General features: G+C 40.5%; 1 protein-coding gene across 1 annotated transcript; it reads left to right on the top strand.

Moving 5' to 3' along the window:
• Window positions 1-313: 313 nt before the first annotated feature.
• TMEM121 (transmembrane protein 121) lies at window positions 314-18,454 on the top strand. The gene is made up of 2 exons (XM_088153375.1): window positions 314-499; window positions 16,473-18,454. Exon 2 carries the CDS (start codon window positions 17,196-17,198, stop codon window positions 18,132-18,134), a length of 939 nt encoding a protein of 312 aa, XP_088009501.1. The 5' UTR covers window positions 314-499; window positions 16,473-17,195; the 3' UTR covers window positions 18,135-18,454.
• The last annotated feature ends 7,332 nt before the right edge of the window (window positions 18,455-25,786 follow it).

Below are 25,786 nucleotides of genomic sequence, written 5' to 3'. Positions count from 1 at the left end.
ATTCTCCACGCCCATTATTTCCGGTGGTCTTTCAAAGAGCGCTCATCCTTTCCGTAGGATATTCCTGTCCTTCATTAGAGCACATCTCAGCTGCCGCCCCCTCCCCGCCGTTGGCGTCATCAGAAGCTGCGATTTCCATCCCGTCCACCTGCGCGCGCTCCCGCCACTTCCTTTTCTCTCCCATCCCAAATCCCCAAACCTAGCAGCCCCTCCTGCGCAAGCGGCGGCAGCCAATCCCGCCCCGCTCGCTCCCGCCGCCGCCCCCGCCCCCCCCGGTGCTTGCGTGAACGTGGAGCCGAGAGGCATTGCCAGGCGTCCTCTCGAAAAGCCGGCGTGTTGTGGGGCGGGAGGGGGGAGAAGCGATTCTTTCCACAGAGCTCGTTTGTGTCTGGTCAGGGAGGGGGCCAGGACGAGTTCCCCTGTTCTCCGTTTCATCTGGAAGCGTCTCAAACGCGCCGCAGCAGAGGCAGGGAATTCACTGAGCCCCGAAAGAACCGAGGTAAGGGTCCGACTGCACCATGATCTAATGCTGTGCTGTGCTGTGCTGTGCTGTGCTCCTCCTCCACGCCTGCAGGGAGGATGTGGATGAAACTCCAAGGTGTGGGGAGTCGGAATTCCTCCCGCCCCTCGGTGCCAGCTCCATGCTCTGGGGAATCTGAGCAGGGCAATCCGGCTAATCGTCCCTCTCCGCCCCGCTGCACCATGAGCCATGGACGGGGGGGGGGGGGGGGGGGGCAGAGGTGCTAGGCTGTGCTTGCAGTGCTGGTGGGGGGAGAAGGTTCAGCCCAATGGCACTGCCTTCCCGCCCACGCTCCCACCCACCTCTTTGCTTGTCTGTTTTCCCTGGACAGCTGAGAGGACTGGAACTGCCAGGTCCAATCCCAGCACTCAGAGGGTGAGGCAGATGTGCAAGCAGGCCAACTCAGCTTCTCAGTCAAGGAGCAGCTGTTCTATCCTTTCACTGGCTCACCTGAGCTGAAGGGTGCAGAACAATCCTCCGCCCCCCCCAAGTGGGAGAGGAGCAGCAGCAGCTGCAACCCAACATTTCTTCCCTCTCTTGGGGCCCACGGAGCCCACAGAAGTAAATGAATGGATTAGGCAGCTACTTCTCATAAGAACAGCCAGCCACCTCTTTCTGCTGGCTTGCCTTGTTTCCCTTGGTCCACTGCAGTGTTAGCATTAGACCCACTAAGCCTAATCTTCACTGCTTTGCTGGGGCAGGGGGGGAGGGAGGGGGGCCCAGAGGTGGAGGTTCCTGCATGCTTCCTCTGTCTCATTCTTGGCAGTGCCAATGGGCTCCATCTGCCATTTTGCCCAGGGAAAGGGAGCTAGAGCAAGGGGCTGGTCATGAAGGGACAGCTGCGGCCTTCTCCATTTCACTAGGAACCAGGAAGGCATACTTTTTTCCTTTCTTTCTAGTTGTTCAGAGCCTCCTGACCAGCTAAAATGATTCCAGTTACCTGCCCAGTGCAACCCCGAGAGAGCAGATGAGTAGGAAGCAGTAGCCATAGCCACTGCCCTTTCTGCTCACCTCTGCTCTTGCCCCTTGGGCAGCACTGCATACCTTGTTATACTGTTGTACACCCCACACTAAAGGTGCAGACAAGTGATCTGAGATAGTGCCAGCAACTATTATTTGCAGCCACCACTCACTCATCTGTATGCGCGGACATATAAGCAACAGCTCTCTTGTGCCACCTGATCTCTAAATCTTGGGGAAGGGAGAACTGGAAAAGAGGTGTTGCTGTTACTGTGTAGGGCACACAGAAATATCTTCCTTTCCACACATGCACACACACATTGTCTCTCAGGAGCAGTTCAGCAGATGGATGGAGGCTTCTTCTAAGAGAGTGCAAGTTCAACAGCTGATGGTATTGATCCTCTGTTCCCGTTCTGCAGAAATAGTCCAGACTTAGATGTGGGAGGAGATAGCAATGAAATGCTTTTGTATATGCACAGTGCTTCTCCCTTTTTTCCTAGCCCACTTGCCAGTGCTAAGGAGGGTCTTCCATCGGAAAGGTTGGCCAATACTGATTTTTTACACAATGGTCGGACTCTTATTTCAGATTTAAGCCTACTCTGTTCCTGAAGACAGATATCAATTGGCAATTACATGAAACAGAAACAAATAAAAGATTGTGGGGGCCTTTCGAGACATCTAAGAAGTATACATAAATCTATAAGAAAACAATCCATGCAGTGATGGCCCTTGTATTAGTCAATCCATATTTCATTATTATTATTATTAACTATGCATCTACAGAAATAAAATTCTGTAGGTGACATGTGTAAAACAAAATACAGTCAACTGAATCAAACTCATCATTAATATCTTAACCAGCATAACAAGAAAAATGAAAATAGATGTGATTTTACAAAGGAAAGAGCCAAATCTACCACAACTTTAAAAACTTTACCAACCATAGAAGGGGGAAAAAATGGGCCTGAGAGGGCCTGGTATGAAAAGGGTACAGTGTGAGCAAACCTTTTGAAGGGGAAGAGTTCCACAGTTTGGGAACCACAGCCATGAAGGCCTTTCTCCCTATCCTCAAAGCGTGAGAGGATTTAGGCCAAGGTTTCTGTTGTTTATCTTAAAGCACAAGAAGGCACTCACATACAAAAAGAATCAAGTCTAGAAATGCTTGCTTACCACAAACTAACAGTATAAAATTTATCTACTGTTTTCTCACTGAACACAGGGGAATTTGAAATTCTATTGCAAGGGTAGATGGATGGACTGGAGAGCATTTACAGCACAAACTAATATATTTTTTCAGAAGAAAATCCCATTGGGTTCAGTTGGGCTTTTGGTCATGTAAATAGACACAGGGCCTTCAAAATATATATTTGTTTAAAACAATCTTTTAAAAATAAAAAGTTATTAGATAGTGGCACAGATAGTATTCAGCACTAAGCCAAAAAGTAAAGGTAACAGATCTAATAATTTCTCTATAAGTATCTGTTATAAGCCACAAAAGACTTCAAAATGACACTATGCCCATCATGAAGTCATTGCACAAATGATGTGATTATCATGTCATTGACTTCTCATGCAAGTACATCATTTGTGTAATGATGTCATAATATATGTGTCATCATTTATCCCCACTATGGATGCCCATAATTGTATCTTTCACCACCTCCCGCATAGATATATTTATTTTGCTTTTTTCTTTCTTTCAATAATCGGACAGCAATTGTGCCCACATCAAGTATTCTATCTCCTCATTGGAGACTTCCATGTGGGAATTCCCACCACTTCTTTTCTCTTTCTCTTCCTTTCATTTATGTTTTGGGAAATGTACTTCTGTGAAAATCTTGAGGCCAATTCTGCTGAAACTTCCTTCTTTTGCCATTTTAACTACACACAGATCCACAGATCAGAGAATGTGGGTCTGTATTCCAAATTCCCTCCAGTCCAAGGGAAGTCATCTTGGGGAATGCTTGTCTGGCCCACCAAAGAACCACAGGCTTCTTTCGTTGAGCTGGAATCCATTTCTTATCCTTATTGTTAGCATGTAGAAGGGGTGGCAAATAATATTTTTTTAAAAAAATTGAAATGAAAACTCACAAAAGAAAATGCTTGAGCAACTGTTCAGCCTTTCCCCTCCAGATATTTATACTGCAGTAGTTAATTTCTGGCAGAGGAAGGATGAGTAGTTTGCCTACTTTTAAAGTGACAATAATATTGTTAGGATATTGGATTTTCTTTTAGTGTATTATGTTTAATATTGGCTATAAAATTATTTTGCTTTAGAACATGATATAATGTGTTGAGAATAAACACAAAACTATTCCCACACTGAATATTTTTACAGTTGTTCAATCCCTTATTTCATATTCTGCTTCTAATACAGCCATTTCTACACCTTGCTAATCAAGTTTACTGGTGAGCCCGAGCTACAGTACAACCAAAAGCAGAATGAGTGATCTTTAGTGACCAACATACACACACACATTTTCATTTGGCAGTTTTTTTCAGCTTTGAGCTTTGGACTATAATATCTGGAAAATGTTTTCCATTTATACAATTCTAGCTGAATGTAATTGGTTGCCCCTGGTGCGGTTCTGCCACCCGATTCAGTCAGCCTCCTTTCTGAATATACTTATGAAATCCTAGTTCTGTAAGCTGTTCTGGAGAGGGGGCAAGTTAGCCTGATGTTATCACTGTTTGTCACTCCCTGTCCCATCTGCACTGAAGTGAGTACTTTGACAGGCACAGCTACTCCTTATCTAACAGGGCCCCACACCTGCCTTTCTGCTAGTGGTACTACAATTGGTTCAGACCCTACCCTAGCTTGACATGGAAAATACTGCTCCAGAGCAAGATTCTTTGAATGAAAGGATTTTTAAAGAAAATTATCCACCTCTTTGCTGGCAAGTTATGTTGCTTTCAGAAGGAAATTAAAAGAGAGCCCTTTCTCATAGCATCCAGTGCTGGCTGGCTTTGAAAGAGACACACTCCAAGCTGCTGCTAAGGAGGATCACATGTTATGCAAAATCAGAATATGTATTTCACAAATTCATCACATATCAATATTGTTCAAGTTATTATGTTAGGGTGCTGTAGCAAAAATTTAAAAAGCCTGTTTTTCAGTCTCATAGTAGAACGAGTTACTTAATAAGCTTCCAAAGCATACACGTTGGCGAGAGAGAAGTGTTGCATATCCACCATGAGATTAAAAATTAAAAATAATGCCATCTATCCAGAGAGCAGAGATATCCTGCATAAACAAACTGCAGTAGTCAATGCATGAGCAAATACTGTTTTAACTCTAACTGTTGCAAAACAGGAAGGAAGTTATTGGAAAATTTGTTAGCTTGAGAATATTTGAAAGGGATGGATAGATTCTATGGCGGTTGTTAGAAAATAGCTTCTCTCCTGCACCAACTTAATTTGACAGTACGGTTTCTAATAACTGAGGCGAAAGAAAAAAAGGAGGAAAGAAGCTATGCGAATTTATCTATGATTCCTAGTGTGAAATACAGCATACTTCACAACTGGGCAGGGTTGTGTTGTTTACAGTTAGTCCAAACAGCATCTGTGAAATTAGCCATTAACAGAAAAGATGACGCTGAAAGTTGCCGGCCAGAAATGGTCGACGCTTCAGCGGTTCGAGTCCAGCCTTCGTGTTAAACAGGGTGAGCTCCTGTTTCCTCCCCAGTTCCTGTCAGCCCAACAGGTCGAAAACTCACGTGAGTAGATAAATGGGTACTCTCACTCTGGTGGGAGGAAAAATGCTGGCGGCGCCTTGCAAAAAGGAGTTGGGAGCAGTTGCCGGTAAGTGCAGAAAAAAAAAAAAAACCGCATGCCCGAAAAGGGCGCAAAGCAACAGAAACCCCGCCTCCTGCGCTCGCCAGCTGGGCTCTGCTCTAGGAAGGAGGCCCTGGCAAACCACTTCTGAAAAACAATTGCCTTGAAAACTGCAAGGACTCATCCAAGCAGTCACTGCAGGGTCAGCAATGACTGAGCGCAGACAAAAAAAAAAAAAAAGGATTATCATAACAGGGCTGCAAAATTCCATTTGACCACCAGGTGTCAGCTAAGAGTTAGATTTGTGTGCATCTGCTGCCATGTAGCAGTGAAGAAAAGTTAGGAAAAAGAAGAAAGATAAAAGAAAAAGTGCAAGAAACAGTACAGATAGAAAAAGAAATTTAAAGAAACGACTTCTGATCTTCTTTACAGCAATTACAAACTTGTCTCTAATCCCCCTTTGAGATTACATTACATAATTATCTTCTTCCCATATTCAACCTTTTTTAATCAGCAAATCCAAAAATCACCAACTCATTTTTTTTCCATTTTCAGCAAAAAAAAATCCATAAAGGGTTCCCAGTCTTTTATAAAAATATTTATTGTTTTATCCCTGATCAAACTGGTCAATTTTGCCATTTCTGCAAATTCCGTCATTTTCACAATCCACTCCTCCATTGTGGGTATTTCAGTATTTTTCCATCTTTGTGCATATAATAACCTCACTGCAGTTACCATATACAAAACTAATCTTCCATAAGTCTTTTCTAATTGGCTGTCCAAAAGTCCCAATAAGAAAAGCTCTGGTTTCACCTGAATACTAATTTTTAAAATTCTTTGTATCATCATGTGTATCCAGTATTTTTTCACTTTTTCACAAGTCCACCATGCATGGTAAAATGTCTCTGTGCTTTTCACATTTCCAACACTGATTAGAAGTATCCTTATACATCTTAGATAATTTCTCTGATGACATATACCAACAGTACATCATTTTATAGAAGTTATCTCTTAAATTACAATACAGTGTAAATTTCAGTCCTTTTAACCATGTTCTCTCCCACTGGTCCATCTGTATATTATTACCAAAATTCTTAGCCCATTTTATCATGCACTTGTTCTTCCATTTCAAATCTCAACAAAAGTTGGTACATTTTAGCAATCACATGTTTATCCTTTATACATAATTCAATTTCAAATTCTGTCTTATTCTATTCCAGTTACCTTTTTATCTATATTAAATTTCTCTCTTAATTGTTCATATGAAACCATTGAAAACTAAATTCCTCTGCAGTCAATTGTTCTCTTGACATTTTTGCAGTCCAGAACTTTTAGCCTCACCTAAACAACAGAAATGGCTAAGCTAGAATCTTGGTTGGAGAGCCAGTTTGGTGTAGTGGTTAAGGCATCAGGCTAGAAACCAGGAAACTTTTAGGCATGAAGCCAGCTGGGTGACTTTGGGCCAGTCACTCTCACTCAGCCCTAGGAAGGAGGCAAGGGCAAACCATTTCTGAAAAACCTCACCAAGAAAACTGCAGGGACTTGTCTATGCAGTCACCAGGAGTCAACACTGACTCAAAGACACACACACACACACACACGTCTTGGTTATAGTGTAAAATGTTTGCTGCTAGTATGGGACAGCTATTTGTCTCACCCAATTTCTCAAATTATGGTTTGTGTATAATGCCGTGCTGTAGTATGGGTTGTTTATTTGTGGCTCAGCATGTTAGACAAGTCCATTCCAAGAATGGGGACATGGCTTATGAAACCCATGTTAATGATATATGACTATAATTCCAAAGCAAAACAACTACATTATGACTTAGCATTATGCATGAACCAGGAGAATATGTTCCCTATTGTGAGTCTGAGAAGGACTCCTTCACAAAGGGAGCTGGCAGGGAGGCAGTTAACCCAGGCCATGCCCTTCAGAAAGTATAATGTGTGTTCACACATTACTCTGTTCATTTGCTGTTCCTGGCAATCCCACTATTACATTATACCGTAAATGTGACTAGAGAGGAATCTACAGGGTTCAGACAGAGGGGCAACTGAACAGTAGAGGGATGCTAGAGGATGAGAAATGCATACAATGTATACAATCCTCTGAATGTGGGCTGACTTACACTCCCTTAAGCTCCCCTTGGTTAAAAGGGAGGATGCTGTTCCATCAGTAGTATTAATACATGATTCACCTGCTATTCAGTACACAGCTTTTGTATATGGAATGGGAGAGAACATCATTTTGTAGCAAAATGTCTTGGAGAGCCTGGTTGGTGAATAAGGCTCTATGTATGCATTATTTTGTGTTAAACATATATATGCACACAAAACGTTACAAATTAAATTAGGAAATTGAATAACATTGGGGAAGTAGCAATTTGCAAAGCACTTCCAAATTGTTGCCAAGAAAACAAGGTGGATATGGTTGATTAGTCAACACACCAAACTTGACTCAAGAGAGATTTTCCATGGTCATAAAACCTTTCCTCTTATAAAACCACCAAAGAGTGGAACTCTTAGTGGACCTCCACACCCCTGATCTGATACCTAGGGGCAGCCTAAATAACAGCATGACATTTAAAAGGTGAATAGTTGGGGGAAATCCATGTCCCCCACTGAAGAGACAGTGTGTGGGGGTGTGACATTCCCTTTCTGAATTCTTTTACAAAGAGCAGAGAAGCCAATGAAACAACTTCTGCTGGGTTTCTTTAAATAACTAGTAAAGCTCTAGTAAAGACATTCCATGACTGAGTAGAGCTCTCAGTTGTAAATCTGTGCGCTCTCCTTTTTACCATCTCTGGCCTGGCATTTTTTTTACGGTTTATGGCAGGTTAAAGAATATAACAAACTGGGTCTAAAACCTTACTCTCTTTGCTCTGAAGAGAGTCCAAATCTTCCATTTAACTTTTTACTCTTTTGAATGTTGAGGCAATAATATAACCAAGCAGGGATATTTCCTTGAAATCCATGTACTATCTGAGGCATTTGCACAGTCCTGATACGTATTAGTTACCATAACTAACAGAACTTGCACATTCAGAGACTGTTAACCTTAAACAGAAAATGCTACAGTAATAAAAAGAGAGGGGAAGTTCCCTTGATGCTGCTTGTATATATTTCCTGAGGCTTTGACTTATTTCTGGTGAAACGTGTTGCTAAACTAGATAGATCTTAAGTGTGAACCAATAGGCTGGATATATCCCCCCCACCCCCCCACCTCCCACCCCACACACTTGAAAACTTGTATTGCTTTTCAATATAAACTTTTATTCTTTAATTCAACATCAGCTGTTAAATAATTCTTAGGAAACTTCCTATGAACTTCCTAAACATGGAAGCAAGCTATCTGGATAACCATTATCCAGTATCCCCTGGTATTTCTTTCAAGTTTCTTCCAAGATGTTCTATAGATGAGATATGTTAAATGTATTTGTCTTTGCTACTACAGCATATATATAATAGAGTAAATAGAAAAGTGACTTAGAGAGAAATGGAACTGACTTCAGTTAACATGGAGCTTCTAAACAAATGATCTGATTAGCACCAAATCAGGGTGGTCACTGACAGCTACTTCATGGGTTTCTCTTCAAAAAAGCTACAACCCAGTATAATTAAGAGTACCTAACCCCATCAAAGTAGCAGATTAAAGAAGACAAAAGCAAAGCTGAAATAAAACTCTTGTGTTGAAGACATTTATGCAATGGGATATCCCAACAATCTTCTTTTGTGATTGCTACTATTACATTTATTGTAAATGATGTAAGCAATGAGACTGCCAAATTTGTGAATGAAACCACTTTGGATTATGAAACCCCATGCAGAACTTTCACCAAAATTATTTGTGAAGCAGGGAGTTAATTCATAAGGATGTATTAAATAAATTTCACAAATAAATGAATAATTTAGGAACTCCTCTATAACAAAAGTAAATAACATAGTGAAAGAGAAGAGAAAATAATCTGAAGCAAATCAAAAGGTAAAAACCCTTGTAATTTAGAAAAATGTTTTTCAGCTCAAAAATCGAGTACACCTGGCTAATTGCTAATTCAGATCAATTACTGAAAAACAAAATCACAGAATATTATTTATTAGGGATGAACAAAAGCCTGTGAGGAATTGCTTCAAAAGCACTTCGTTTTAAATCATTAAACCACTAAAGCAATCTTGTTGTGTGATTCAGAAGCTGCTTTGCCCAGAAAAATGAAATGTCTATAGATGCTCCTGATTGCAGGACAATTGGAAGCAGTAGCTTAAGCCTTGCAAACCATGCAGCTTTAGCAATTCAGAATGAGGTGCTTTGTATGAAATACATACTTCAAAAGTTTGACATAAGTATACTATTGGTCCTAGATTAATAAACGGGAAAATGTATTCATTTTTATGAATTGACGTGGGTATCAGTTATCCTTCCTGAGTTAGAACTGAGGGTCAGATTGGAGATCAATTCCAGCCCAGTGATTTGGAATGATCCTCCAAATCATTCATGAAATGAAATTACTATGGTTTTAGATGATTTGTTCTTAACAAATCAATCCTGATTGCAAATATATCACCCCATTTTCTTCTGGATGTAAAACTGATTATTTTATATGTTGTAATTACTTTTTGAGCACAAAACCTGAACAAATGGGTTTATTTATCCTTTTCCAGCCTTCTGGAAACTCATACATTTCAGTCATTTTCTTCCTTTCCACATCCTAAGATTCAAAGTTATTAATTAAATGTTCATTGATAAATTCTTTTCCCATCATGTTCTTTGTCACATTTTATCTAATTAGTACTTTTTCTTAGATTTTACTATGGTGACTGATGCTGAATAGAATCATGTTCAGAGTCAGAAAGATTGCATTTTAGAGGATTGAAGGGAAACATGGAAAATGTCTGAAGAAGGCTTTTAATCATCTTAAATTGATAGGTTTTAATGGATGTTTAGGGGATGACAGATGATGTAGAGATATGATAGTGATTTTGATTATGTGCCATGAAGTTGGTTCCAGTTCTTACTGACCATACATAGACCAGGATGAAATATGAAAGTAGTGATTGATAAAACCTTTTTAGGTTGATTTGGAATTGAGTTATTTTTCCCCTTTAGAGTATAGCTTAGTTAATTCTGACTCCAGTTCTGATGACGATCCTGATGACAAAAGATGAATGGCTCCAACAATATACTTTATTCTACCCTGCCAACAGAACTAGGGAAATTCAGCCCAGACTTCAAGTCCAATATGCCATGAGGAAATTGGAAACTCAACAGTAGTGTTTTTGGAAATGTATCTATATTAGCAAGATACTGTGTGCTGCAGCGCTCTGAAGAACAAAACAACACATTGAACAGGGTATTTCTTGAGAGCAGAAAAGCCAAGACATTCATCTGAAAGTATGCAAAAATTCCAGCTGAGTAGAAAATAGGTGTGTGTTTTAGTCCCACACCTGTCTTTCATTGACCTCCATGTTAAATTAAGGTTTGAAGAAAAGAGGTATATGCTTAACTATGAATATAGCTGTCCACACAATTGTGGATTCTGTTTTGATTAGGGTTGTGGATTGCGCAGAGAGCTATAGTTAAATTTAAGTAACCCCAGCTACAACTGACCTTCAGACTTCTGTCTCAGTGCATGGAAGTTGGAGTGAAAAACACTAGCCACTTTTGAATTTCTTTACCTATTAACCTAATACTTGAAGAAGGATTTGCGTATGTGTGTGTATGTGTATAAGTGTGTGTTCAGTAAACAAGGATATGTGCTCTGAGAGATGGAGAGATTTTGTTTACCTATGTGACATGTTCTTTCCAGAATTATTTGGGCTATCACAGAAGGGCAGGATGTCTCCTTAACACATTCAGTATTGCCACATCTGGCAGAATACCAGTCACGTAAGCCAAGAATGTCAGGAGGTTAAATAAACAAAATTAAAACTAAAAAGGCGAAAGGGCCCCATGCAATCTTTCAGTTTTTCAAAACAAGTAAGAGTTTGAAATATGTATAGCAACATGGGTCCATTATAATGATTGACAGGGTTAATATCTTTATTAGGAACAAAGAAATAGCTATAAAATAGTCAGCAAATACTGTAGGATTCTTCCTCAGGCTGAATGTTAAACAAAAGTAGCAAAATGATAGAAGAGAAATTTGGACATGATTGAAAACTCTCCTGACACTTGTAATATCAGAAATGCAGAAAATGTATTAAAATATTTTAATTTAATTTTATATATTAAACTATAACTTTTTATTTGATGACTCACGACATTGTATTACGCATAGGACTGATATGTGAGGTGGGCCCGTGTTACATGTTCGTACTAGCCTCCCTCCCAAATTTATGCTAGAACTCTGCCTGTCAGCCACCTGTCTTGCTGTGTACAGTAGTTGAAACACAAAGTTCTCACTAGAGGCTTTTCTTGGTGTCATGCATTTTGTCCTCCTCGGAAACTTGGATGCTGCTATGAAAGCATTTCAGGTGCTTTAAACTATTGGGAACGTGGCTTTTGAAGAGTAACGGTCTCTGTAGTATGGTTGTCAGTTGCCCTGCAAATGGCTTACGCTGGGGCTCTTTCTGCCTTAAACACTGTTGTGATTCCTGAATTGGGTCTCTCAGAGTACTCATGACCCTGTCATGACCTGGTCTTACAGCCAGGTCCTCTTCCAAAACCTGAGCTGGCATTGCCAGGCCCTAGGAAGGAGAGAGAACCAGCAGCCAGCTCTACTTGCCATCCACGTCATGGCAAGCACTGACCTGGAGCAGGAACCTCCACCATCCAGCCTACACATAGGAGGGAGCCCCAAAAGGTAGAACGGCAGAGAATGCTTGAATATCCCAAGGGCCAGCTAGATCTAGCTGGATTAATTGGAGAGAAGACTAGAGCAGATCAAAGCCAACTATGGTTTGATGGAGTCAGGAGCTGTTGCTGTTTAGGAAGCAGCTTTGCTCGGGAAGGGCTGTTGGAATAATGCTATTGTGAAGGCCTTGAGTTGGTTCCTGTTGTGAGAATTTCCTGCTTCCTGAAATTCTGCCCTGGTTGGTACTTAGGTTACTTTCCCTTCTGCTTGTACACAGCTGACCTAATAAGCAAATCTTAACATGTATGAATTTCAGTCTAAGTATTTGAACTAAGTAACAGAAGATAAACCTGGTTTAAAGACAGATAATATTTCTGGTTGTGAGGCTCACATTGGGTCCTGAGAATACATAATAGAGTTCAAGACAGGTCTGAGGGTCATTCACACAGCTGCTTTGCTCTGACTTCCTCCCATCCCAGAGTCAGGAAGAAACCATTCACCATAAATTGTGCTACTCCACAGCGTGGACACCTACCAAACAGGGTCCTGCAGTATTGTTCCCACACAGCTCCTCCATGCAACACTGCAAGGGAAGGGTTTGGTGGCTTTCCCTGGCTGAAACTGAAATAACACCAACCACAGGAAAACTCATCAGTGCGAAATGCATAATGGGATGGTGCATGTCAGGTCCGGCTTCTCCATGCACTCAGGTTTTTTTTTCCTCTGCAAAGGACTATCAACCTTTAAATTAAGAGCCACTAGGTGGCAGAAAAGAGTCCATGCCTCTTAATTGTAGTGTAATGGTCACTTGGATCTGCGCAGCCCAGATGCAGCTGCTGCATAAGTGTTCTTGTCCTGCCTTGATGATGGTCTCTTAACTATGTTCCCTAAAATGAATTAATATAAGCAGTTTGCAAGTGGAGATATTTGGGGTACCATCTTACCTAACATCCTGCATATAAGCGAACATTTCAAATATTAAATATTTGAAAACTATATTTTTGAAAATGGTCAGTAAAACAGCAGAGGAAATTTGACTAAAGTCTGTATAATATCCCATACTACTGTAAATCAATGTCTCAGAGAAACCTGATTTTTTTATTTTTACATTTATATATATATATATATATATAGATATATGTATGTATGTATGTATGTATATAAAATACATATATCTCTGCACAAGCAAATAAATAAGTGTGAAATTTTATGCTATTGTGAATCATGCACATCATGGGAAAAACTGAAATCCCAGAACATTATCCCACATAATCTTGTAGTGCACATTCTCTAATAAAGGCTGATCTTGATGAAGTTAAATGAAGTAGCATCATTTATACATAGCTAGAGAAAATAATTTTAAAAAGTTAAAAAAATTATAACCCTAGGAAGTTCTCTCTAGAAAAGGAACTCAACAATATGAAATGCAGGAAGAGTTCAGAACAGGGGCAGGAAGCTGGATGTCCACATACTCCATTTAGTTTAGAAAATCTACAGTATTTTGGCTTAGAAATGTTGCCCCATTAACTTCTGAGAGAAAACTCAGAAAATTCCTGAGCCCGGAAGTCTTAAGATTGCGCTTGGCTTTGTACAGTTGTTAGGAAGAAAGAGAGGAATTCTCTACAATGTTCCTTATTGCCTTACTTGTACTTTTCTTTTCCTAGACAAGTGGCCCATTTCCAGACAAATGACCTGGCTGCAGAATCCACCATTTCTATTTTTAATAAGTTTGCACTGAGGCCTAAAAGGTGGGCTTACAGCTGTAATGCAAGCAGTATCTCCACACAAGAGATAGGTACCCTCAAAATGAGTACAGTCCATCTTAAACAGGTTTCTGGTTTTTCTCCCTATCCATTGCTACTATTCCTTAACCCACACAAGAAATAAAGCCTTACTTTGGAAGGACTCCTCACCTGTCCTCCCTCCACAGGATGCAGATGTTGCCTATCAAGAAATGGTGCCCCACACACTGCCATTTCACTATGCTCTTTCAAAAAGAAAAGAGGCTCAGTAATCCTCCCCCATTTTCATGGGAGGCCTCTGCCCTTTGACAGAGCAATCTCCTGTACCAAGTGTCTCTCCCTTCTCTTGGCCAAGAGAGATCAACACATCAGGCAGAGGACACCAGATAGTTCAGATGAGCACTTTGAATGCTTGAAAACCTCCTTATTTCAGAACGTTTCAAAATCCCTAATTAATTTCCAGAGCAAGGAGGATCTTGCATGGAATATTCCATTCTTAAATCAATTAGACCTGTAAACATGAAGGGTTGATGAAGCCATTTCAAAAACTGGAGAACATTAAGTGGTTTTAAAAGCATGCATGTTCATTATAAAGTCTCCCATCTGTAATCTGCCTGATATTACATGATGTTAGAGTAATGGCTGTGTTTTGTTAATGAAACACTGTACTGATTGTGATAGTGAAGAAAACAAAGTCAGCTTCAGTTGTTAGAGGAGCTTTCTAGATCCTAGATGAGAAATGGATGGCAGTTGGATTATAATACTGATTATCTTCTGTCATTTTCTGAGCTGCTGACTAACTTGCATGAAAAAGGGTTCAGCAAGTGTTTAGGAGATTGGGCCAGAATTTTATAGAAGATGTAGGCAAGGTTTTGGAATGTGTCTTGCTTCCAGTACAGCCACTATGAAGCAAGCAATAGGGGTGAGCAAGCTTAAGGCAAAGGAGTACAGTTTATTCTGCCTCATGCCTGGTTCTGATCAATGAATCTAGTCCAATGTGCATTTTACTGTATGCAGTTTTTTGCCTTGATTTTTTAAAAAAGACTCTACAGTATTTCCATTGTTTATTTTGCTTCTTGTAGCTTCTGTCCTGATGTGCTAACCAAAGCTGGATGAAAATAGCCTTCTAAAAGGTATTTGCTACAATTCCCCATCTGGGACATAACATGCCATCTGTCATTATATGAAGCATATTTGTTTGGAGTAATGTTTTTCTTTCATATATTGGAGATGTCAGTTCTCCAAGGTTCCAGTGCTGCAGCAATTATTAAATGGCTTTGATTTGTTATTTTGCTATGGTCTGTGTGGCAGAGCCCTGACATTGATCCTTTTCTACATATTTTCATTGGCCATGGCAGGATCTTACTCATACATATTCATAACACTTATAATTGTATTGGTTATTGCATTACAATGAATAACTTGCTCCATTATTCCTACAACATAGTATCAGGTTGAATGTGAAGAATGTCATGGAGGATGTACGCTGAAGGTTATGCAGATACAGACTCGCACCTATCATTACTGTGCAGCTTACTTGATTCTGGCATCCATAGTTGGAGTTATGGAAGCTGTTCCTAAAATGAAAGACTTCTGTTGCTGTTCTTCTTTCTTAACAATAACCATTAGTGCACAGCATTTCTTTTTTATCCTTTCTTGTCATAGCATGTTTCCAAAGATCTCACTGTATTCTGAAAATGCACACTGCAGGAGTTCCCGGGCCAGAACAATGAATCAAATGCAACATATTTTGCCTTCCGAAGTATGTGTTTCCTGAGAGAAGTTTAGAAAGTGCTGTGATTAGATGAAACATTAGTTTGAAACTTCAAAGTTGTCTAAACCCATTTAAATCAGATGTCAGATCTAGTTATACAACAGAGAAGGAGGCATCTGACAAATTCAGCTTTAAGATGCCAGTCAGGAGATACAGAGCTTTTTCCTCCTCCTTCCAAGTACAAGGGAAAGGGAGAAAAGGAGTGATTACTTCAAGTTAAGTCCTTAACATAGATTCACAGGGGCTTAGTGTCATGGGAAAAAATGGGATCATATGATATGGTGCCCTGAACTCAGAAAGGGGCTAGCTGAGGTGATAAAGTGAGGTCATGTCAGCAGAATGTGATTTGGTTGTATTGATAGACTTTTCCAACATCTCTTTTGAGGCAAAATCTAGATTTATTTTTCCTGATTCATAGCATCACATAATATTACATAATACTGGGGGTTTGAGAGGTTTAAATGGGCATAAAAGAAGTAAAAAAGAGTAAACAGAATGTAAAAGTAATAACATTTTCCTTCCACCTCTCTTAAACTGAAAGTATCAGTGTAAGACTGGGCACCTCCATAAGGCAAGAATTGTAATTTTAGAAAAGTAGTTAAAGAAGGAGGCTCGTCAAAGGCAATTGCAAAACATCAGTATGCTGTTATGCTCCAAATACTCTTTGCCTGAATTGCTTGATGGTGGGGCTTCTTCTGTATCTTCTACAAAGCCAGGACAGAGACTTGTTCCCCAAATGCAGGTTATTTTGCCCCCCAAGTAGCAGAATTTGGGGTGTTTTGTAATACAAGGTTGTAGAACAGAAGTTATTCCTTCCCTCTAACTCTCAGTATCCACCCTGAAAGAGGCAGCTTCTTGACATACGTGACTGAAACTTCCCTCACTTATTTTTCCTCTGGTTTTTTTTTTTCCAGCTCAGAATGGATAGTAGCAAGAAAGAGGTGCTGGATCAGAAGCCTCTCTTGGAAGTGCAAGTCTTACTCTCCATGGATACTGCTCCAGATAGAGTCATGGATGGAGGAGCGGAGGGACTTACAGGGGAAAAGATACCCTGGGAAATGACCACCTCTGTTTGCAGCTTTGAAAAACTCTGAATCATTCAGCTTTTGGGGAGCAACAAGTTTTGACCTGCTGTTCTAGCACATATGGTTGCCTGATCATTTCTTTATTTGCTGAAGAACTTGATGAGCTGCTGCCAAGAAGTCCATAAGAAAGATTATCTACAAGCCAGTGAGGGCCTCCCCATTCCCCAAGAAGGACATTAATGGTGAAAAATCAAACAATTATAACTGAAGGAGAGGTTTTCTCAAAGATGCTATCAGAAGTGCTGATGACAGCCTTGGGCAGAGGGTGAATGCAGTGGAAAGCAGTGGAGGATCTTTCTGCTGGCGGAAATCTTGCTCCATGTGCAGCAAAAATTTTAGGACTGATGATTGCTATGCTTTTGAGTGATTGGAACTTGAGGATATCAGATGAAATATCAGGCTCATCTGTTACTGCCTTACTGGAACTTCTTTTATAACTAAAATCTACTGCCAACGATTTCAAGGGATTTCATCAGTGACAAATGTAAGACTGGCACTTGGAACAGCACCACAAAGTGGGAAGAAAAGGGTGGGTGGTTCCATCATCTCATCATGGTGCTTCCACCCCCAGATAAGCGCCACGTGTGTCTCACCACCATTGTTATTATGACCAGCATGGCATTCATGGATGCTTATCTGGTAGAGCAGAACCAAGGGCCTCGTAAAATTGGTGTCTGCATCATCGTCCTGGTAGGAGACATCTGCTTTTTGATTGTGCTGCGCTATGTGGCCGTCTGGGTGGGGGCTGAGGTGAAGACAGCCAAACGGGGCTATGCTATGATTCTTTGGTTCCTCTATATATTTGTGCTGGAAATCAAACTGTATTTTATATTCCAGAATTATAAGGCTGATAAGAGAAATCTGGAGACGGTGGCCAGAAAGGCACTGACCTTGCTTCTCTCCATCTGTGTGCCAGGATTGTATCTGGTGCTAGTAGCCTTGGACAGCATGGAATATATACGCACCTTCCGGAAGAAAGAGGATTTGCGAGGGCGTCTCTTCTGGGTGGCCTTAGACCTATTGGATATCTTAGATATTCAGGCCAACCTGTGGGAGCCACACAAGACTGGTCTACCAATCTGGGCAGAAGGACTCATGTTCTTCTATTGCTACATACTGCTCCTGATACTGCCCTGTGTTTCCTTGAGTGAGATTAGCATGCAAGGAGAGCACATTGCTCCCCAGAAAATGATGCTCTACCCTGTCCTGAGCCTGGTGACCATAAACATGGTTACCATATTCATCCGAGCCATTAATATGGTCCTATTCCAAGACAGCAGAGTCTCTACGATCTTCATTGGCAAGAATATAATTGCCATTGCCACCAAGGTCTGCACATTCCTGGAGTACAAGAAGCAAGTGAAGGAGTTCCCACAAAATGCCATTGCACTTGAGCTGCAGCAGAACTCAGTGCCCCACAACCAGACCCTCCACAGTACACAAGGCCTTCCTCATGAGCAGTCCCCCACCAGGGAGATTTTGGACACATGATGGGCCTCTTCTTAGATATCAGCATTGGTTCTTGTTTTCTTGGGTGGAGGTGGGGAGAGGCAATCCTGCTCTCATCCCAGCATGGAGAGCTGCTTCCAGCACAAGATTTTAACAAATGGTGGAACATCCCCTGCAACTCAGGTATTTCCTAGGGGCCCTCTGGAAAGAAAACAAAACTAATGAACCTTCCAAGCAGAACCTCACCCACTCTAGCATCTGATCTTTTCTATCTGTTTGTTACCTGTGCGTCAACTTGTAAGGAATGAGAATTTTTGTTATCACAATCTTTTTTAAAGAAAGGGACAGGGCGGGATGGGAGAATCAGGACTGGCATTTCAGTCAGTGTACCAGTATATTAAGTCTTATTGGAAATGGTTGTGTTTACAGTTTCTTATCTTCAAACAAAACAAAACAAAAGATCCTGCGAAGTCACTGCAGAAAACTCTTGCTGATTTTGGACAGTTTTTTAAATCTTTGCCAAGTAGTTCCTTTGCTCTGTTCAATTCCACTCAGCAAGCAGCAGCCTCACTCATCTGGCCAGAAAAATTCTAACATTGTCAAAGTTTTGACCGGCCCTGCTAAGGATTGTGTTCAGCATCAAGTCTCATATTTTAAGATCATTCTATTATAAATCATTTATAAAATGATTCAGCACAAGATTTCTGTTTTTCAAAAAGAGTATTTCTGTTTCATTCACATGCATGCACACCTCAATTCTGATGGCTTGAAGTTCCAGAGTTTTTAAGGCTACGCTGGGGTAGGGGTGGGGAATAAGCAGGTAACACTGTAAATGGAAACTCAGATTCTCAGAACAATGAACATTCACTTTTATTCCAGCAGCAGCTTAATTTATAACAGTGCTGCTTTTATATGAACTACACAGGCTGCCTCTAAAATAAGGTATGGGACAGTTCCTTTAGGCAAGAACTGCTGGAGCACGAACCAGAGCAACACTTTTCCCAGCAAAAATGTTTTGGGCACCCTACCACTAATGATGCATAAGCCTGAAAGCAATGCAAGAATCACTTTTTCTCAGTGATCTCCCATTCCTTCACCAGGCTCTTGATCATATACCCAACAGACTTTTCTAGCTGGTGCCTGTTCTTACAATATCTTCTGCATCTGATAGGCGCTGTTTCCATGTACGTCCATTCCTCCTTTAGCTACATAAGACAAGGAATCAAGTTTGGTCTCTTGCCATCATATCCCCATAAAAATAAATAATAAACCTCATTATGCTGGTGTTTACTATGTGTTTTTAAAGCTCAGCCACAGCATTAGATAAGAGTTATTATTTGGCCCATAAGTTGATAATATTCAACTTGTTTATTACTGGTGGAGAATAAAAGGAAAAGAATTGCAGAGGAGAGTCTAAACTTTTCTACTATATGAAATAGCCATTCTTTCAGCCAAAAACCAGAGGAGAGGAATGTAAAGGGAAGAGGCAGAAGGAACATAAGTTTTGAAGATATTACATGTCCTGGAACATGCAAGTGTATCAAAAGGATAGTGTAGAGTCTTGCCCTGTGTGCATTTGGGGTAGGGGGCTGCCACCTTGGCATTAAGCAAGCCCCTACTTCCATTGAGCCCTTACTGATCTTACCAGTCTACTAATCTTAGGCCCCCAAAACATACATTCAGGCTGTTGCCATCCCTGAAGGAAAATATAGGAAGATGCTTAGTGCTCTTCCATCTCGTTATTTTGTCAATTGCCTGAGATGTGCATGACACAGCTCACTCCAGAGAGTTTAGTCATGTCTAGGGCTGTGCATTTTATTTTTGTTTAAAGGTAATTCTCTTTCTATGTAATAAAAGGTTCTGGACACCCACCAAGCAGCTTTTCTTGGCATGTATATGTTTTCCTTGTTTGGTCATTGTTGCCCTTGCTCACTGTCCAGAAGTTAGTATGCCCTCTGTGAACACCAGAAGTTGGAGCCATTGAGTTAATCTCTGAACAGGCATCTGAAAAAGTATCGTTTTCCTCCTGGTCTGTGCAAATAGGATATTAATTGATTAGAGCAGACAAGATCCATAAACCACATTGTGGCAGGGAACCCTTTCAACGTAAGTTCATCACAAGAGTGTAGGCTTTAGAGAAAGGTGGTTGAATAATTCATTAAAGTACAAGGAAAGGAACTCTTCCCATGATAGCATTTCATGTCCCAAAGAGTGGTACCAGAAAGGTCAATGGTAGTATCCATAAATAAGGATTTTATTTTATTTTATTTTATTTATTTTATTTTATTTTAGGGTAGAAAAAAAATCAACTAATTCAATTGGGCTATTGCAGGTTTTCTATGCAGTACTTTAAAGACGTGTTTCCTTATATCCTTGTGCTCTTGCAGGAAATTTTCTTGCTAACTGCCCAGCAGTTAAGACAATCAGTCTTTGGCCAGAGACCCCAGCCTTACAACATGAGCACTGGATGTGTTTGCTACCACCAAGCATTCCCAATAAGGCATATAGACCTAGATAATACAAATCCTTTTTATTAAGACTATACTGATTAACATTAAGACTTATGCTAAGCTCTTATACTCTACTCAAATAATATTTACATTCACCTATTAGAGACAATATGCAGAGAGAGAATGTCAAGGTACCCAGGCCAGAGGAAACAAACCCCACCTAAGAAGTGAACCTGAGTTTTATACCATCTTGAACAATATCATGATCTTATGCCAGAACTTTGTAATTTCTAAACATATTTTGCAGGGATACCAGAAAACATGTAGAATGGCCAAGTAACAAGAAGGGACAGCATTGGTTAAGTGCAACAAAGAAGTATATGGTACAAACAGCTAAAATATAAGTCAAAAATATGTAGGCAGAATAGAAGAAGGAATAAAGTGACACACACATGGGACAAAGAACAAGAAAATAAAAATTGAGTCAGCATCCTGTGCACTTAAAGCCAATTAGCAGACCCTTGAACTAAAGTGTGAGAATTTATAGATTTTTCTGAGATCTGATCAATATACCCAAGGAATCTCCGAATATATAGTCTGTGTCTGTTCTATAATTTTGTAAGTAGAGTTCATAGAAAATGGAAGGAGGTAGTGGTCCAGAAGGGACAGCTTAATCTGACTCATCAGCCTTTGCCATGTGCTTTAGAATGACTGCACAGTCTGATTAGTAGGTATCTGTGCCATTTTGGAATGTGTGGAAAAGTGAGATAAGTGGAAACAAAGTTAACATGGATTGAAGCTGAAGACTTGTAGGGTTCTCAAAGACCCTTGTAGGGTCTCTCTGTGTTAAAATGCACATTTAAATAAATGGTCAAGCATGACCTTTCAAATTCCTGTCACAACTCTATGCACTGGTGAATGGCATTTCCCTGAATTACATCCACAGTCCTGTATGCATTAATATGCAACTAGGTAGAGCAGCCAAACTGTGTTTAAAGAACAGCTTAGTAATGCCTCAGTCCAGAATAATTTGATGAAAACAGGCAGGATTTGGTCAGTCATAACCAAGGCACACTGCCTTTGTCTGGCCCTGCTTGGTATACTGTGTCTTAAGACTAAAAGGACATTGATAAACTGCAGTGAGTTCCAAGGAGGACTAACAAAATGGTGAGGGGGGTGGTGGAAACCAAGCCCCATGAGAAACAGTGAAAGGAATTGGGTATGTTTAGCCTGCAGAAGAGACAGCTGAAGGGAGCAATGATAGCTGTCTTCAAGGTTACAACATAGAAGAGGGAGGGAGTATGTTCTCTGTTGCTCTGGAGTGCAGGATGAGAACCAACTGGCTAAAACTACAGGGAATTAGATTCATGTTAGATAGGAATCGCCTAAAAGTAGAATCTGGCAAGTAGCATGTTCCCCTTCACTAGAAATTGACAGCCGTTTGTCTGAAATGCTGTGGCTGATCTTGTATCAATCAGAGATTGGATTAGATGACCTCTGACATCCCTTCCAACTCTATTATTTTATGATTCTATGATAAGATGAATTGTCGACATGATCACGCTAAACTGTTTGACTCAGCTGCATTCTCTGTCTCAAGGTCTGCTCTATACTTTTCTCCACAGCCCATCTATTTCCCCACATTCTGCTCTCAGTAAAGTCTATATCCTCATGTGAGCTTGGGTATCTGATGGATAGGTAGATAGGGACAGACATGTCATATTCACTTTTGAGAGGTGGGTGAGAATGAGGAGCACGTTCAGCTCAGTTTGCAGGAACCCAAATGATAAACAGTAGGAACAGCAGCACTGAAGGTTTTGTTGGTTTGGCCAACCTATATAATACCCCAGAAATGGACCATGAGCTGTTAAATGAGACACATCCTTAAGTTAAGGAAAGGTTGAATCATGACAGTGCTGTAGCTGCTGCTTAGGTGGAATGAAGCATTTCAGTTTCCCATTACACTCCTCAGAGAAGTATTAATCAAAATATGTCCATAAACCATTAATATAATAGGGTTCCTATGTTGGAGGGCCCAGTCACGTTCCAGGAGCTCTTGAAAGTGCAGGTTCTGTTGAGGAGATAAGCCAAAAGTGGATATAAGGGAAGAGTTTGTGCTGGTCAACCAACTTCCTCTTGTAATGCCTAGATAGTTCTTCTTCAAAAGTTGGTCCAAAGTCATAACCTGACAAGCTGTCCAACTGAGCACCTATCAAATATTTTCAAACTTGTGGCATAAAGTAAATCTTAGTATTACAGTAACTCTGATTATTGACATGAATACTAGTCATAAGCTGATCTAGATAGGCGGATCAGAAGTCTGCTATTCCTCTAATGGTAGTGGAATCAGATAACAAGCTCAAATTCAACCTAAAGGGGAGATACAAAGGAAGTGAGTGTTGTCACTCGAGTGGGCCAAAAACATTCTTGGTGATCAAGTTGAGAAATAAGAGGGGCCAACTGTAAACCACTTCTTTAATTGATGATGATGATGATGATGATCCACTTTCAATCATGACTGATTCTACGGAGACTGCCTGGATGAGTCCCTGCAGTTTTCCTGGCAAGGTTTTTTCAGAAGTGGTTTGCCATTGCCTCCTTCCTAGGGCGGAGCCTGGTGGTCGCAGGAAATAGACTCTCTTCCATTGCGTTGCGTCCAGCAACTGGCAACCGATTCCCGTTTTCCCGTGCAAGGCACCGCCAGCGTTTTTCCTCCCACCGGGGTGAGAGTACCAATTTATCTACTCGCTTATGCTTTTGAGCTGCTAGGTGGGTAGGAGTTAAGGGCGCAAGATGGGAGCCCACCCCGCTGCACGGAGCTTGGGTTCAAACCACTGAAGTGTTGACCATTTCTGGCCGGCAAGTTCCAGCATCATTAAGCCGCTGCGCCACCGCATCCCCCAAATGCCTTTGAGTCACTGTTGACTCCTGGCGACTGCCTGGACAATTCCCTGCAGTTTTCTTGGCAAGATTTCGGAAGTGGTTTGCCACTGCCTCCTTCCTAAGGCTGAGAGAAAGTGACTGGCCCAAGATTACCCAGCTGGCTTTGTGCCTAGGGAGGGACTAGAACTCCCGGTCTCCCGGTTTCTAGCCTGGTGCCTTAACCACTAGACCAAACTGGCTCTCTGGATAATTATAATTTCCTTAAAAAAACCCTTTAAATCTAAGAAGTCAATCTGCATAATTTGTTATATAAAAGGAAAGACCCCTTAATTTACTGATCAGGGGAAGCATTCATATTTATTTCATTTATTTTGTTTCGCAAATGTAGAATTCATGAGAAACAAAGTAATATCAGATGTATCCAGTTCCATCTGATTACTGTGTGTTCAAATTTAACAGAATCCCTTATTATTATCTCAGTTAGGCATACCAGATCTGAGCTGCAAAACCCCAGAAAACCACTAGGTGGCAGAACAAAGACATAAAACCACATAACTCTTGCCTGCCTTGCCTTTTACAGCTCAAATCTGGAATGCCTAATCATGGGGGCACCCCAAAACTAAATGTGCTGGCAATATGGGTACTTCAGTACTTCAGTACTTCCATCTAGCCTATAGATCGATGCTATAAATAACTTCATTGTGAGATATCTGAATACATGCATATTCCTGTGATTTAATTGTTGACTTGAACAGAATAGAAAATGGATGCTCTCTCAGCAGTTGCCATGGTTACTGATGCCTGCAGATCCAGTTGCACATTCTAATGACTGCTCTGTCTCACGGTTTATGAAAATAAAATATATACCATTTTCAAAATGACAAAGAATGCAAGTGTTAGGATATACAGGTAGAACAGATGGCCCTATTGTCATGGCAACGTGGCTATCTGGAGGGCTCGCTCAGTGCTGGAGTAGGTAACTAGTCAAATCCAGTGCAAGAACCACAGACAATAGCATGCATTTCTTAAGTTGGGGTGGCAAATTGTATGAATACGTTCTTATATTATTTCCCAGTATCCCACTTTTGCACTTATTTTGGATACTTCTAGACACAATGGCTTTGTTGTACAATTGCCCTATTTATTTCCTTTATATCATGGTACTGATTTTATTTGAAATCATCCTAGATTTTCCTACATCAACGTTCCCAACATCTTTTTGGTGTAGCTCTTGTAGTCATCATCTGAAAGGGCAGCTACCTTTCATTACTGAGCATCAGGCTACTAGAACTATGTGCTCCAAGCTGCTAAAATATACAGGGTCAATTTGGATTTGTTTCACTGGCTAACAGTAATGACTTTTATTTTTTTCTAGTTTGTTTTTCTACAACCAAGAGGAGTTGGCAGCAAACTAATTTAATATACAACCACAGCAACAATGTCGGAATTTGACATTTAAAAAATAAAAAAAACATTTATATCATTAAAGTCATGTTTGCCAACATGTCATGTTCAGAAATAGGGTTGTGGTTTGTTCAATGCTCTGTACAGAATGTTACACACAATACTTTAAAAAATTGTGCATTTATTGATCTGTCTCCTCAGGCATAAAAGGATAGACCCAAATGAGACATTAATAATTGAGGCTGAATCAGCGTTTGGCACTGTGGAAGCCATCTTCCAAAAAAATTGTTCCCAGAAAGCTATCTCACTCAGTGAAAGTGCTTTTTTTAAATAACCAGATATTATTTGTTATAGTGTGCCTACAAATGCATATTTTTAAAACTATTTCATTGCCTGAAGAAACATTGGAAATTTCTATTTCAGGACTCTGACACTGAGTTGTATAGTTCTCTGAAGGATTTTGAAGTTGTTTGACTTTCCACATTCCCCTGTGCTCCTTAGGGCATCTGCAAATCTCACCTGGAATATTGAGAAATAACAAACACGTTTCACATTAGTTACACATGTTCCTTTTTCTGAATGACTTTATAAATTCTCTCCTGTATATCAGGAACTGAATTTTACAATGTTCTCCTTTACCTTTCTCTTTAGCATATTTCAGCACTGAAACAAGTCTTGGGAATAAAATACTGTTCTGATCATCAGGGCCCCCAAATATATTGGAGGTGCAAATTCAGTGGCATGGCCTTCATCACCTCATGAACTAGAGACCACAAGAGAACAGCCAAGTATAGATAGAGAGTTAAGGATTCACTCTGGGCCTCTTCTTTGTCTATCACTCTGTCCACTAATTATCTACCAGATTGCTAATCTGAGGTCACTTCCTTCATCTTTTCCTCCTATGCTCATACCCAGACACAGAGTACATGTTCTTGGAATCCACTTTGGTAAGATATA

This window comes from Python bivittatus, unplaced genomic scaffold (assembly GCF_059951505.1).
Source record: "Python bivittatus isolate LINGU-HERP-01145 unplaced genomic scaffold, Pbiv_v1 ctg000700_np1212, whole genome shotgun sequence".
NCBI lineage: Eukaryota > Metazoa > Chordata > Lepidosauria > Squamata > Pythonidae > Python > Python bivittatus.
Note: the sequence above shows the minus strand (reverse complement) of the source record. Positions and strands in the feature narration are given on the sequence as shown.